Source organism: Ornithodoros turicata, chromosome 7, assembly GCF_037126465.1.
Source record: "Ornithodoros turicata isolate Travis chromosome 7, ASM3712646v1, whole genome shotgun sequence".
Classification (NCBI taxonomy): domain Eukaryota; kingdom Metazoa; phylum Arthropoda; class Arachnida; order Ixodida; family Argasidae; genus Ornithodoros; species Ornithodoros turicata.
The window spans coordinates 39,489,464-39,503,770 of NC_088207.1; the positions used below are offsets into that span (position 1 = coordinate 39,489,464).

The 14,307-nt window shown below is 44.4% G+C and overlaps 1 protein-coding gene across 1 annotated transcript; it reads right to left on the reverse strand.

Moving 5' to 3' along the window:
* Positions 1 to 465: 465 nt before the first annotated feature.
* On the reverse strand, positions 466 to 13,607 carry LOC135401076 (protein tyrosine phosphatase type IVA 2-like). Its single transcript, XM_064633226.1, has 6 exons — positions 13,499 to 13,607; positions 9,689 to 10,032; positions 6,631 to 6,723; positions 4,316 to 4,446; positions 2,953 to 3,027; positions 466 to 1,987 (listed from the first exon to the last, which is right to left on the reverse strand). The coding sequence occupies exons 2-6, from the start codon at positions 9,809 to 9,811 to the stop codon at positions 1,879 to 1,881; spliced, it is 531 nt and encodes a 176-aa protein (XP_064489296.1). The 5' UTR covers positions 9,812 to 10,032; positions 13,499 to 13,607; the 3' UTR covers positions 466 to 1,878.
* Positions 13,608 to 14,307: the final 700 nt, after the last annotated feature.

The following is a 14,307-nucleotide window of genomic DNA, read 5'->3' on the forward strand; positions in this document are numbered from 1 at the left end:
TCCCCTTCGCGCTAAAATTCGTGAATTATCAGGACAGCAAAATTAACGACTTTTACAGTATGCAGCACGTTGCACACTCATATTGCTGTGTGTGTATGTGGAGACAATACTGAATCGGGTGTGGCATTTAGTAACTGAAAGTGAAATTGAAGAGCTGTGTTACACAAGAAACAAGCTGATAATTTACCAACTAAGACAGAGCAAAAACAAACGCATAACTTCTAACCATGAACACTATTATGCATTATTTACAGAAAACTGTTGTTTTTAATTTGTTGCTCTTTTGGCCCATTGCTACTCAACTTCTACAGTCCACCTGCCACATTTAACACAAGAATACAGTACGGCAACACTGACACCACACTTTTCAAATTTAGGAGCGCAAGCATACTCTTAGATCCACTTAAAAATTTTGCACAAATGGACACTGCAGAAACACTCAACAGCTGTAAATAAGAATTCAAGTGCGGTTTCATAAAACCCTTTTTTTTATATCCTTCGTAAACATGAGTTATCTGCACGACAGTACAATCCAGATGGATATGTAAACAACAAAATGTACAGGAAGTTTCGCTGCTACATCGACACAGTTCGATTCCCTTCAGTATGACAAAGAGTAGTGAGTTTCGACAGACACGTGGGGGCCAGCCAGCACATGGGTGGGGAGGTCTGCACAGGAGCGATGTCACCAATCTATGTCACCTCATTCGATAAAGCCAAGGAAGCTCTAGAGCATTGCCACCTAACCCCATTCTCCACACACTACTATCATAGGCACATAATAAATAACTCTAAACACCAAGGCCCTCTGCACTTATACAAACGTGAACAGCAAAAACGTATGTGGGACATGGCACTAGCACTATAACAGAAGCTTTTTTTTCTCTCTCTCTGGAATTATGCCGATTGAATCTGTGTTGCAACAATCACTAGGACGCAGTAATTCTACAACAAAAAATGTGTTTAACCCACCCCATGGTGTAGCAGATGTGCCCCAGCAACAAACTGCTACACAATATTTGCAGGTGAAGTTACAAGATTTGTAATAGCACAATTGTGATTCTAGTGGTGCGCATTTATTTATGCTTCCAATGAAAACAAACTTACATCATTCATTGTGGAAGCAGTACATCAAATGTAGCAGCAGGAACAACCTTGAATCTCCATAAAGGAGGCAACAGAGGGTACAACATTGTGCTACTACTACTCTGCATCTCTGAAATACTCAGATTCTCACATAAAATGGAACAGATAATTGCAACCACATAAAGCTGATATCCTCTAAGTACTATGTCCAACCACAACTTTAGTCCTTTGTCCGCATGTGCTCAGCGCTGGGAGTGCAGTGTGATGCTCAACATCAAAATATAATACTTCTAGCGCGATGCAGTCGCTTCATTTTGTCCTCGTAAACATGCCCTGATATCGGAGCGTACTTGCGCTAACAGCTACGACGAAAATGAGGCACTCAAACCATACGTCAAATCTACAGGGACTGGAAAAAAAAACAAGAAACATACGAAAAATATAAGTTTTACTGTCAATGCTGGCTCATGCGTAAAACACTTCTATACAAAGAGGTGGGAAGCCACAGGTGTGCCGATAACCAGAAGTCGGCCCGCCCGCTACAGTTTTAAAAAAAGAGGTCGCCACGTGACTGTTCCGTGCAACGATAGTGGTGGTTTTTGTGGAGGTGCTGGTAGCCACCACGGGCCCACGATCCTAACAACAGGCACATGCACGCACACATCACACATCAAAAAGGGGTGGGTGGGGGGTTTGCGTAGAGAGCCAAGACGTGTGCCTCTGTCGAGTAGCGGCTGACAGTGCAGAGGTGCCCCTGAGGTGGTGGCTTGAGTGAGTGCTGCTGTTCCTGCTTCACTGCAGGATGCACTGCCGGTGTCCGTTCCGCAGTCGCAGTCGAGACTTGGGACGGTACTTCTCCAGGTAGGAGAGCTGCTTGGCGTTGATAGCTCCCCTGCGCTTCCTGCGTGATGAAACACATTCTTGTGCAAGGTGTTCAGTATGCTCCACGCATAGTTTTGTATGTTAAGATTTCCCGTAGAACCACAATCTTTTTTTTATACCATTCCTTACACTCTGAAAAATGAACTTCAGCACATAGCATGCTCCTAGCCAACCATCATCTCGAGTGACATCGTTCAAGCTACTAGTTTTACAGCGACAGCTGTATGAGGAAACTTTTGCCAAGACCACCGCATGGTTCCTCGCATTTTATTCGGCCTGCCATCGGTTGGTGCAGCAGCAAATCGGAGAGCAGTCAGTGTACCAGACGTTATGCGGTGGCCACAGAGCATTGTATGTCATCCGCAGATAGGGAGGTTTGACACGCAGGCTGCACACTGCAGGGAACAGCATAACACATCGAGCGATTGAGCGGCCCAACGTGCATTGGCTGCATGAAGACAACATAACCCAACAGCGAGGGAATGCAAAGCTGTTGCGACGAGACGAAGCCCAGAAGATAAAAAATTAGGGAATGCGAAGCTGTGGCCACGAGATGTGAACTTTCCCAGACGTGTGTACTTCAGAGGAATGTGCGTCCGTTGGAGTTTGCGCTGGCCAATGGGGAGTTTGCGGAGAAGTTTCTGATGTTTCCCCCCGCAGTTTGGACATGTTTGCGACGTTCGCGATAGGCTGTGGGTTTGGATAGACGTGGTGCCAGCGCAACACGCCGAACTGTTGCGTGTGGACCAATACAGCTGTCGCTATCACTTCTTCGCACGTGGATGCGAAAAGGTGCGAATTTTTATTACCAACAATGCTTCGACGGTCAACAATTTTGCCATTCATTCTTGTAAGCTGCATTACCTTTTATCTTGCAAAATACTTCCTAAATCTCAGAGTAATCTGTCATTCCTCGGGGAATTGGTACAGCATTGGGCAGCTTTCCTCATGTAAGTGTAAATGAACAATACTGTTGTTACTTACTGCCGTATAAGTTCCACTGCATCTTCATATGTCATGCCCAATTCGATAAGTGCTAAGGCAACCAGTACAGGTGCCCTGGAAAACAAGACGGCTTTGCTTCAGTTCTTGAGCGAGAAAATAAAGGCATGACTCCATGCGACAAAGTTATTTTTTATATTCATATCATACATGAGGCCAGAGCCTGGGCAAACAAACACACACACACACACACACGTTATGATTGAGTTTGTCAATCAGCTAGCTTCTGTTATGCCATCCTATTCCAGGATGTTATTTTTTTAAGCAGGTCTGTAACAGATATTTTATCAGTATCAATTTTTGTGGCCTGAAAGGTATTTAAACAGGGTTTATAAAGACAATTTGGAAAATTTTTTCGAGGGTTTTCAAGGACCAATGTGGGCTTAGAACTGGTTCTGTGCACACTAGCGCTACAGGGAACATTGTTATTGAAATAATTACAAAATATCAAAGCACCTTTCCATGATGCTTGGAAGGTACACTTTCTGGGCATATATTTGCTCGTATGTAAGTGCACTTGACAGCAGTGTACCCAGCTGTCAGTAACGTCAGACAGAATTGAACAGAAAGTGCATGGTGAACAGGTGGACGCAGATGGACACACATGCAGACGAGCACAACGCGAGTTTTCGTACCAAGAGTTACCAGTGCCATGTGGCAGCATCACCCACCAAACGCTCGAGAAACTACGCAGATCATCTTCAATCCGCATTGCAAGTGCCGTATGATAGGGGTATAAACTTCAAGCGTTTCTAAGGGTTCCAATGCCTTGCGCAAACCCTGTTAAAAGTTTGTCCACACGCTGGAAAACAATTGTGAGTACAAATACAGCTACAGTTAACAGGCATCACCAGTTGCGTGTCAAATTCCAAAAATTAAGAAGGGCCTGATATTTCACACACTGGTGTGACTGATGACTTCCTAAATCCTTCATACTGTACATACTTCCTTCCTACATAGACCTTTATGCGTTCATTTTTTAATGTGTTAGCATTAGAAGTGTCAAAATGGAAAAAGCTGTATGTATGTGTGTGTGTCCATGTATGAGATGGTGAAGCCTCACCGAGGATGGGGTATAAGCAGACATGAAAGGAGATATAAGAGGGTAAATGTAAATGGAGGTAAATTATATGAAACTGATTGAAAGAGTAAGAGGTAAGAGTAATTAAAGGTAATTAAAGCAAGGAAGTTTTCTGTTTCAAGGTAATGAATGTAAGATACATGTAATTAAGAGGAAGATTAAATGAAACTAAAGATTACCAAAGGTAACCACGGGCTACCGAAGTCTGTATACTGTGTATGTGTATATTTCTGTATATGTGTGTATTTCTGTAAATGTGTATACCTTCCTAGTCCAGCAACACAGTGCACGGCTATGCAGCAGTCGGGGTCCTCCTTGAACCTGGTACGCAGCAGCTGGAACCACTCGTCGACCACCCGGGCCGGAGGAGGGGATCCATCATCAAACTGCCAGTCCTACGTAGTTGGTGGGAAAACAGCCAATTATGTTTACACACAACAGACGCTGCTAATGTGGGCAATCTTTCTTCCAAACTTTGAATGAGCATGCACAGAATACGTAGGTTAAATGTCGGCTGAAAACCTCCCCAGATCTCTGGACAATGCTGTGCCATAGTAATCACTGACCATTAAGCTGGACTCACACACGTTTCTTAAGGCGCCACCGCGCGGCATTTCCAGACAGTTTTCGAGAACCGCTCCGTGCTGCATCTCCGCAGCGCACGTTCCGCGAACGTCCAGCCAATCGAAGCGCTCGGAGGGGTGGAAGTGGCTTCCTTTTGGCGCCGGCAGGCAACGGCGGGCCTCCCGATACCGCGCTGGGATCTTTTGTCATTTGTGTGTGTGTGTGTGTTTGGTGCTACCCTGTGAGTAAATTCTTTGTCACCAATAGTGGCCTGAGCTGTCAACGATGCGCTGAGAATTTGCGCAAACTAAAGCCCTGCGCGGATGAGATTTTTGGCATCCGACCCGCAAAATCCGCACGTTTCGAAGGACGTGTAAAGACCACCGGAAGCATATGTTGGTACAATTTCGGATGCCGCCATGCTGTCATGGAACGACTCACGACGACAAGCAAAGGTAAACAGTTCAACAAACGCGTTATGGAGAGCCTTCTGGAACGCGTGGAACGCTACCTCGTCGGTGCTCGCGCGGTTCGAGATGCCAGAATGCCTTCTCTCCCGTCTTGGCCGCGCATGGTCAAAGGTCGCAGCGCGATACAAATAAATTGCTGGTGGAAAAATTACAGCACGCGGTATGTCCGCATCCGATCCGCTACCGATCCGCTGCCTTCGTATCCGATCTCGCGCCATCCGCATCCGATCCACACACCGCAGAAAGTTCTGAATTTTCATCAGAATCCGCAAGTATCTTGCGGATATCCGCTTCCATCCGCGGATGGTGCAGGGCTCTAGCGCAAACCACGGAATCGACGAAAATCAATACGACTTGTGTGTGACGTGTGTTGGTCGTCGGTAGGTAAACATGTGGCTCGCTTCTTCTGCCATTCTTTCTCTGCATCTGCGCTACATTGTGTCACGTCTGTCGTTCCAACGACGGGCGACTCATAACAATGGTAAAATAGATAACATGCGTCACAATGTAAATTTGGGGGAAGAGAGCTGGAAGCGGCGGTATAATTTTGACGTAGCGCGCAAACGTTGTGGCGGCACTGCTTTTTTAAAATGCATGTGTGAATGAGCCTTTACACCCTTACGTACGACACCTGATAATGTGAGCACAAGTGACCACAACATCATACAACTGAACATAACCTTCGTCAACTGAACTCATTGCATTGCTGCACCCCAAGTTGTAATCAAAGCACATTACATTATGTAACGAGCATATGAATTACAGCGAGTCTGATTGGCACATACGGCAGGGTATTGTTCCAAATTCACATTGCCAATATGAAGCAGGTGTCCACCATATGTCCCACATTTCAACCCCTCCTCGCTTAAGTAAGGGCTGTCAACGTCATTTTTTTCAATGTCATTGAAGATTGAAGGTGGGTTGTTGTTGTGTGAGGGCTTGAGTAATTTTAGAAACCAACTGCACAGGCCGTGCCAAAAGCTTACAGGCAGGTCTTATTGCGAATTGCGTTGCACGGGGGATCCCATCTTATTTTTAGAGAAACTACGCCGCAATCAGATCCCCCCAAATCATGTCATAAACAAAAGTTTGTCACGATAAAATTGCACGTTTCTTGGCCACACTTACAAACACTGGACAATGATTACCAACAAAATATGTGCACACGCAACAAGCGATTTGTGGAACACCATTAGTTAAGGAGGCTATGTCAGTATTCATATGTGCTAGTTAAAAACAGGGGGGAACAGTCATGTACTTTAAAGATTCTGACACTTCATTACTGTCATGATTTTGTAACTGCTCTAGCTTAATGAGAAAGCAGCACAAGAATCTTAATTCACATATTGCATTTTGTACTTCATGTAGTGTCTCATTCTGCAAACCCGGTTACCACCCCTGCCATTTCGACAGAAGACAGCAAAGGATGTACTAATTTGTTTTCACATTTCTGCACTGTCCAAGGGCCCTCTTGCGGGAGCGACCTCTAGATCTGCTGCCCAAACATGCACCCGCGAAAAAAACTTTACTGAGAAACCAACTCACCCAAACCTTTATTCCTTCCTGTTCTAGCACATCTTTCTTATAGGTGGCTTCACAAACCCTCACTACGTCCTTTACATTCCGCTTCTTGAATTCCTACGTATCAATGAAAACAAAAATATTACAAAGTGACAAAAAAAAGCAAAAACTACGGATAATGAACAAACGGGGCTTGCATTCTCACATCATATCCGCAGAAAGCAGCCACAGGAGGGCGGACTGGCTGAGGTTACCAGTGCTAATTGCAAACTATGCAAACACTGCAGTCCATTCTTCAGAATTCCAAGATGGCCCCCAGTCCCATTTTACCTCCTGTGAACCTGCCACTGGCTGATCACTACACAGGCATGAACTACACCTAGACCCTGACAATAACACGTAGACAGCAGTCACAGTAAGGGCGGTGCTTTTAGTAAAAAATGTGCATCGTGAATAACAACAGCATTCAAACTTGTTCATGGCAAAAATTTCTTCCACTGTTCATAAGAACGGGTTGTTCCAAGAGTAGCTTTTCTGTTCACGGTACTGTGGTGCTAAAACGATGCTGATCAGTGACATTTACTGCACCCTTTGAATAGCAGTTTCATACCCACTTAAAAGTACCCCATGACAAACGCTTGTCAGGGATTACTGCCAAGGAACATATCGAGCTTTGAACAGGAAAGAGCCTCGACGTCGATTGACAGCTTGGAAGTCGAAAAGAACGAAAAGGTACAGGTTGGAGAAATGAATAGCACAATGGACATGACTCTACAGAAAGCATCACCAGTCACTGAGGATACCAATATTCAGAGCTCATTTCGTCTAGGTCATCCTAATTAGGCACTGATGTGCATGTGACAGTGCATACTGAAAGAGGATTTTCAATTAAATATATGTACAGCCTAGGGTTTTAGGGCTTAACCCATTTCTCCATAAATTGAAGGTTGCCTTTTCAGGGTAAAACCCGATTTTTACCCGGCAAATTGCCCTCACTGAAACGTCTGTAGGAATGCAGACTAGCTTGTTTGGCAGCTAACACAATTACATCACTGTTTTTACCAAGTTTTTACCAGTACAGTTCGTTTGAACAATAGAGCCCAATTTTCCCCCAAATTCACATACTGGAAGTTTTTCCACTGGAATATGCATGAATTTAAAGCCCATGTTAAGTTCCTCGATATTTACCCTCCCGAATTGGGGAAAAAATTTCCCGAAAACTTCAGGCTCCAAATATATGCTGTGGTGGAACAGACAAGAAGTTGCCTGTAGCAGCTCTTGGAGCAGAAAAAATCCAAAGCGTACAGACTCCTAATTTCCTCGCATATGGTGTAAGTGCTGTTCTCCGTCATAAACATGTTGTTGGCATAAGACTTCACAAAGCACTAGTGTGGTGTGCTATCATGCAACGAAATCGAAAATGTCCAAACACACAACCCATCACTTATTCTGAGAAAGGACAAGGCACTAAATTTTATAGGAAAGGTTGGTACATACGACCAGACATATCATCTCTCACAGCTTCTCAGGTCTTGAAGGTTTGAAAGGGTCGTGGCGTGAGGGACACTTTCGAGCAACGTCACATTTACATTTACAGATTACGTACGTGAAATTGTAAAATTACGCACGCGAAATCGTACGCACTCATGAGGCTTGCTTGACATTAGGGACTAGACAGTGTGCATCGTTTTGAAAGTTCGAACTTTGCTGCAACGTGTCACCAAGCACAACGCAGCTTGCACGCGCAGCAAACACGTATGTCAGACCATGGAATTAATACGATGCATCAAATAAATGCCTATTTTAGCCAAAAAGTTGCTTTAGTTATTGTAGAATGACTGGGCATCAGGCATGAAATCCTGTAGAAGTCGATGGCAGCCAAGACCTGCCAAAAGGCTAACAAAACAGGAAGGCTCCTGATTGGCCGGCAAGTCAAGTCAAGCCAGCAAGTCAATTTTGACATTAGGAGCTGTAGGGGCCCATGGAAGGATTTTTCTGAGAAGCGTTACCACAATGGACAGAACAACCGTACAACTTTCAGACTCATTTTCACTTTCATTGCACATCTGGCAGTCCCTTTTGGAGTAAACATGGCGCATCAAATGAGAAAAACACGTGTTAGAAGCAGCATGTAGCAGAATCCGCTTTTTCCGTGCTGTTTGGCACAGCAGTTCCATCATTGTATATCAGAGGCTTCACAGAAGAGGACAATGGAAATGCCACGTAATTATGTGCTTTTGTGTTTACGCAGTTAAACTCTGACAAGAGCACTGGTTTGGAACTTTAGCCTCCAATTCAGAAGCACGCCCAAACTGACAGTAAATTCAAACGTGAAAACACAGATGAAGCACTGATGAGTAACGGTTTAGCACTACAGTACCATGGACAGAAAAACTAATCTCCTAAACCCGGCTCTTGTGCCATGAAATTACAGTATTACGTGCTCAGTGTGCACTGCTTTTTACAGAATCTACTTCCTCACAGGTCATTTCATATGAGAGCATTTCGCTTGTACTTTGTGCTTTGACACCATTGAGTTAACACTTCAGTCCTTCTGCCCAAGTAGTGCGGCATACATAGAGCTATTGCACTGTTGCAATCACTAACTGTAGCTCTTTCACTGAGCACTGTACCAAGCCATCAGTATGCTGTACTTTGCTCGTGGTGTTCTAGCTGCATTATAGAATGCTAACCGGGCATGCAAATGCCACATAGTTTTGCAAAAATATTTACAAGCCTTGTTCATTTGATCTGAAGAAAAATTCGAGTCAGCTGCACAGTATGTGGTTTACTATTTTTGATAGTCTCACTTGGTCATAAAGAGTACTGCCTGACGTGGTACACATTGCCTTGAGCTACAAGTTAGATGCGTGCACAATTACTTACACAGCCTCTTGTGCTGTAGTGCTTGAGTTCGAATTAACGGTCCACTGCCGAAAAGAAGTTTCTCTATCTCTGTGTCACACCTCACGCGAGATGTCTAACCCCACTAAGATTTCTGTATTAATTAAACTGACACATGAACGTGACAACAGCAGTCAGGCTAACTAGCAATGACACACTGATAGGGCCCAGCACTTGCCTCTAAAAAGGCTGGCACGGTGGTATCAGTGGGTCTATCAGTGATGAGGAATCGCATGTTCTTGAAGCCAATTTCTGAGGGCCCAGGCCTCATGGATGCTGTCTTCTGCCTCATGGCGCACATCGCACAATAGCACAGCAGCAGTCAATCTCGAGGCCGTTTACCCCATAGGGTACCGCCACACCACACATCCACGCCCCCTCCACACTAGATGTACACAGCAAGCTCTCCTAAGATCCTTCTCCTATTGGAGGCTCCTCTTATTTGTGCTGAGCCAGGCAGTACTCCCCACTGGGACCCAGGGATACCTCCATCCAAGAGTGGCTGGGCTCTCCGTTTGTCCCCTGTAGAAAGAAAAAAAAAAGGCAAGTGAATTCTAGAGCCCAAAGCGCAGGTAGAGACCTTCAACATCCGCAAGTGCCAGTAAGAACTTGTGATTTCAGGCTTAAACCGGAAAGCTTCGTAGACATCTCTATCTATGTATTCATACTAGGAATATCCCCACAGAATAATCTAGTGGAAGAAAAACCAGAAGATGCTCACAGGCCGAAGTTCCGCTGCCTCTAATGTGAAGTGTCCCCCCCAGCACCGAAATATCGGGAGTAGGGTACTGCAAACATAGCAGACGACGCCATCGGGCCTGTTATCAGCCATGGAATATCTTGTGGCTCACCCACAGAATATTCCCCATGGTTAGAAGAGCACGAAAAGCGTGAGTACTCGTGTGGCACACAGAAAGCTATGACGTTTTGCTCATCTTCCACTAGAGTATTTTGTGGAACGTCGCTCGCAACAGCTCAACTAACAATGGCACAATCACAAAGACATTTCAGGCTGCACCCAATACCTTCCTGAAAGATTGTGCTTAATCGAGCTACAGATCTTTGAGGTAAGTACACTTGAAGTAACTCTGCAATGGAGAGGAGAAAGTCTGCAGATATTGATTATACTGTCTGATGGAAAGTAACGAGTTGTTCCAGGGGGGAACTGTTACGGATTCAGTTAGGCTAGAACTCTTGCGGTAAATAAATAGATACAAAGTAAGTAAAATCAACCTCTTAAACACAGAACGGCACCACTGGCGACAAAAACACGGTAACTTCAGATACACACTAAGACTGGAGTGCGCCAGAAGACAATCATCAGTGTTTGACCTATGTCCACATTTTCTTTCTTGCCCAGATGCTGCAGATAAGGGACAAGGAGCCAAGGTACTAACAAGTACAAGATATGCCACACAAACCCTTGCAGGGCACTGGGTATCGCAGCATTTGCAGATATTTAGATATTTGCAAGCGCTGCAAAAGGGCACCTAGAGAGACATTTGTAAAGAGGCTTTCTGAAGTCCAGTATGATCGAAGGTAGTGATCAAGCAGTAATGTCATATCCAATCAGAAAGAGTGCATCCACAAAGAGTAAGCATCTCCTCAATGCACGACAGCCTGAGGAAGTTATTCAGTACAGGAACTGAACAGTCTCCGTAGGCTAGCGTAAAGATCGTGTGCACAAAACATGCCAAATTGTTAAATGAACGCACAGGGTGATCCTTTCTTGACAGACATAGGAAAAATGCCATTATTTCAGACCGCTGTCAGATTTTTGACGCTGCGAGATACCTTGCTACCTTGCTGTCAAAAATGCAAAGGATCAAGAGGGCAAGTGAAGAATGCACAAAAAATGCAATTTGCTTTAATGTGAGCTATGGACACATGCAAAAACAACTGGTACGAGCATCAAATTTCACAAGGTTGTAGGCTTAGTTATTTTTGTGACATATCTGGTAATTTTCAACATCTCTTGCAGTACACTGGAAGGAAAGGTCCAGAGCAGTAGCAGAGGGATATCCACATGGATCCACCGAGTAACGTAATTAACACTCCTCTTTCCCCTAGCGAGTGCAGCTACTGACCGTCCATATTTAGGGCCCAACTTTTCTGGATAAAACGCATTTCAGAAACTGGCTGGACAAAAAACTGGTCTAGCTTTCCAGCTGTTCTTCATGATGAAACTGGATTCAGTAGTTTCGGTTTAAAGTAAAAATAACTCTTTGCATCAACACTGGGGTAATTTTTTGGCTGCAAGAGTCTGCAACCTTCAACTCAAGTAAAACTAAAAATTCAGATTAGTTTGAAAATTTCCGAATGCTCGCTTTTGTGTCAGGCGAACTGAGTAATCATTGCTTGCAGAGAAAATACAGACCGTAATCAGCTGAAGAGAAATATGTACAGTTACAATTCTCAGTTTCAACCACCACATTTTGTAGAACTCCTGCCACAAAATGTAGGCCACCTTGTATGCATGGTGCCATTTCTTCACAGTGATTCGCTGAAGCGCTCCAGAAAAGTGATCACCACTGGCTGGCGATCACCATTATGCCTCGCAAATGGGGGAGCAACGGTAGATAAATTTTATTTTTGTGCCACCCCCGAAAAAAAAATCTGGCTACACCCCTGGACACTGATGTGGCCTTCCAAACTGCATAACCGTGTGTGTGTGCTCTGTAGTGCTGCCCTAAACCACGCTATCCACATTTAATAAGCCATAAGGGGGAAGTAGTACGTACAAGTATTTGTTTTACAATATAACATTCTTTTTACTATATGCAGGGGCTAAAACCAAACAACAATCGTTCATTTAACAAGAGAGTAGTGGCTTCAGATATGTGCACGCCAGCATTTAAAGCAGTCCTCTTGTAGTAAAGCTGTCATGTCACGGTCAGCTCAAGTGATGGCGAGGACACAAAAGGCAGACGGATAAAGCATTATATTTCATAAAGAGAATGAATGAACATAACACTGTGACACTCCATAGCACCATTATGTGTGGCTGTCAACTACATCCTGCTCACAAGCCTATAGGTTTGCAAGTGGATGCTCCCAATTATGAAGAGACATACTCTGGCCATAAAAGGGTCACTCGATGACATGTATGGATGAACACAAAGAGCACGACATGAGCAGCCCCCCCGTCACGTCAAAGTATCTCGTCTGGATGATGCCACTTCCTCATTGTGACATTTTGTTGCCATGCTATTCCCACGGCAATGAGAGCCCAGCTGAGAGAGCAGTACTGCAACCAGAGCAGCTACCGGCATGCATATTTTAGAGAGACGCGATGTGAAGAAGAAAAAAAGAGAGAAGTGGCAGCCACAACACTGTTATTGCATAGATAAGCAACATTGCTTGCCGGTACGGCAAGCGCTGCTGTCTCTGAAGGGTAGTTTGCGAATCCCAAAGCAGATTTTCGCATAAGATGATATTTGATTAAAAATTATTCCATGACGCGACAGCATTACAGTATTTGGTGTAACAGACGCTTTCAATGGCGAGTCAAACAGAATGATTTTAAGAAGACGTTTGAAGGTCGCTCTTATACTGTAGTTTTCAAAAATTCAGGATATTGCCGACAGTGACAATTCTGACGATAACGGCCTCACTGAACCGAGCGCAAAAGCTAACAGTCACGGGTACAACCAATATGGGAATTCCAGAGATTATTTTGTGTACTTTGTCGGTAGTGAAATTGGCCAAAACGTTTCAAAGGGTGGTGGAGCAGGTGAAGTACGGGATAAGAAATACCGATTTAAAATGGTAGACTGATGTAGGTACCACAAACATTATTCTGTAATATCGCTGGGTGGCAAGAGGTGACAAAAAGAAAAAAATGTGTCGCTAGTCACTAGGCTTAAGCAACACGGCGACACGCAATCACTTATGGAGTATAATGTGATTCCTCAAAAGGATATATACCCGTATCGTTCTCCTTAATATACTCATCAACCAACAGGCACAACTGCGGAATTATACTCACTGCTGCGTCGCTTTTCATTGAAGACAGAATGCGTCGGATATTTCAAGCACACGGTACACATCAAAATACCAAGTAGCGAGCTGCACAGTGTTGCCGCGCTGTCTTATCCTAACCACCCAAACACACACACACCCAGCAACGTGCCTACACGGCCTACACGTACCAGCGCGTGAATTACGTATTCTATTGTGTTACCAAATTTGAGGTATAATGTCACATGAGCATCGTATCAGATGAAAAAAAAAAATGAATGAAATAACGCGTAAGGGCGGCGTTCTTGTTCTACAACAGCTGAAACTTGTTCACAACACTCAGGTTCAGACTGGTCAGGGAGTCAATGACGTTGGCAGTGGACGTTGCTAATGTGACAACGATATTTCGCTTTAAACATGTGGGAACCACATTACTGCACCTCCTAAATGAATTTCATATATTCGCCAAACGGCGCATGGTTGACTTCTGAGAGGCGCCTCCAAGTGATCATTCACAGGTCGCGCGAAATTTAAATGGTCAATGCAAAATTTGTAATCCGAGGTTGTAACTATAAAACAAATCCTACATGCCCTACCGGAAATTTTCCCAGCAACCCCCCCCCCCCCCCCAAAAAAAAAAAAGCCCTGTAAGAAATGTCAGAAAAGCAGATATGGGTGCCGTGGGGCACGCAGCGAAAATGGACGTCCAGCAAGCTGAACAGGAGTGCGACAAGCACTCCCACGCCTAATCGATCTTTCAGCTTGCTTAGCAAAGTGTTTGTCCTTTCTTTTCCGTTCAATTTGCTGTCTTGTCTCTCAGCAATAGCTATTAATAAA

What these genes read in the sequence shown, in the direction of transcription:
- LOC135401076 (XM_064633226.1), bottom strand. Translation starts at nt 9,811, where the DNA reads ATGTGCGCCATGAGGCAGAAGACAGCATCCATGAGGCCTGGGCCCTCA. An exon ending in CCGTGCCAGCCTTTTTAGAG is followed by an intron (nt 6,724 to 9,688) that starts GCAAGTGCTGGG and finishes ATTGATACGTAG; the next exon opens with GAATTCAAGAAGCGGAATGT. An exon ending in AGGAAGGAATAAAGGTTTGG is followed by an intron (nt 4,447 to 6,630) that starts GTGAGTTGGTTT and finishes CCAACTACGTAG; the next exon opens with GACTGGCAGTTTGATGATGG.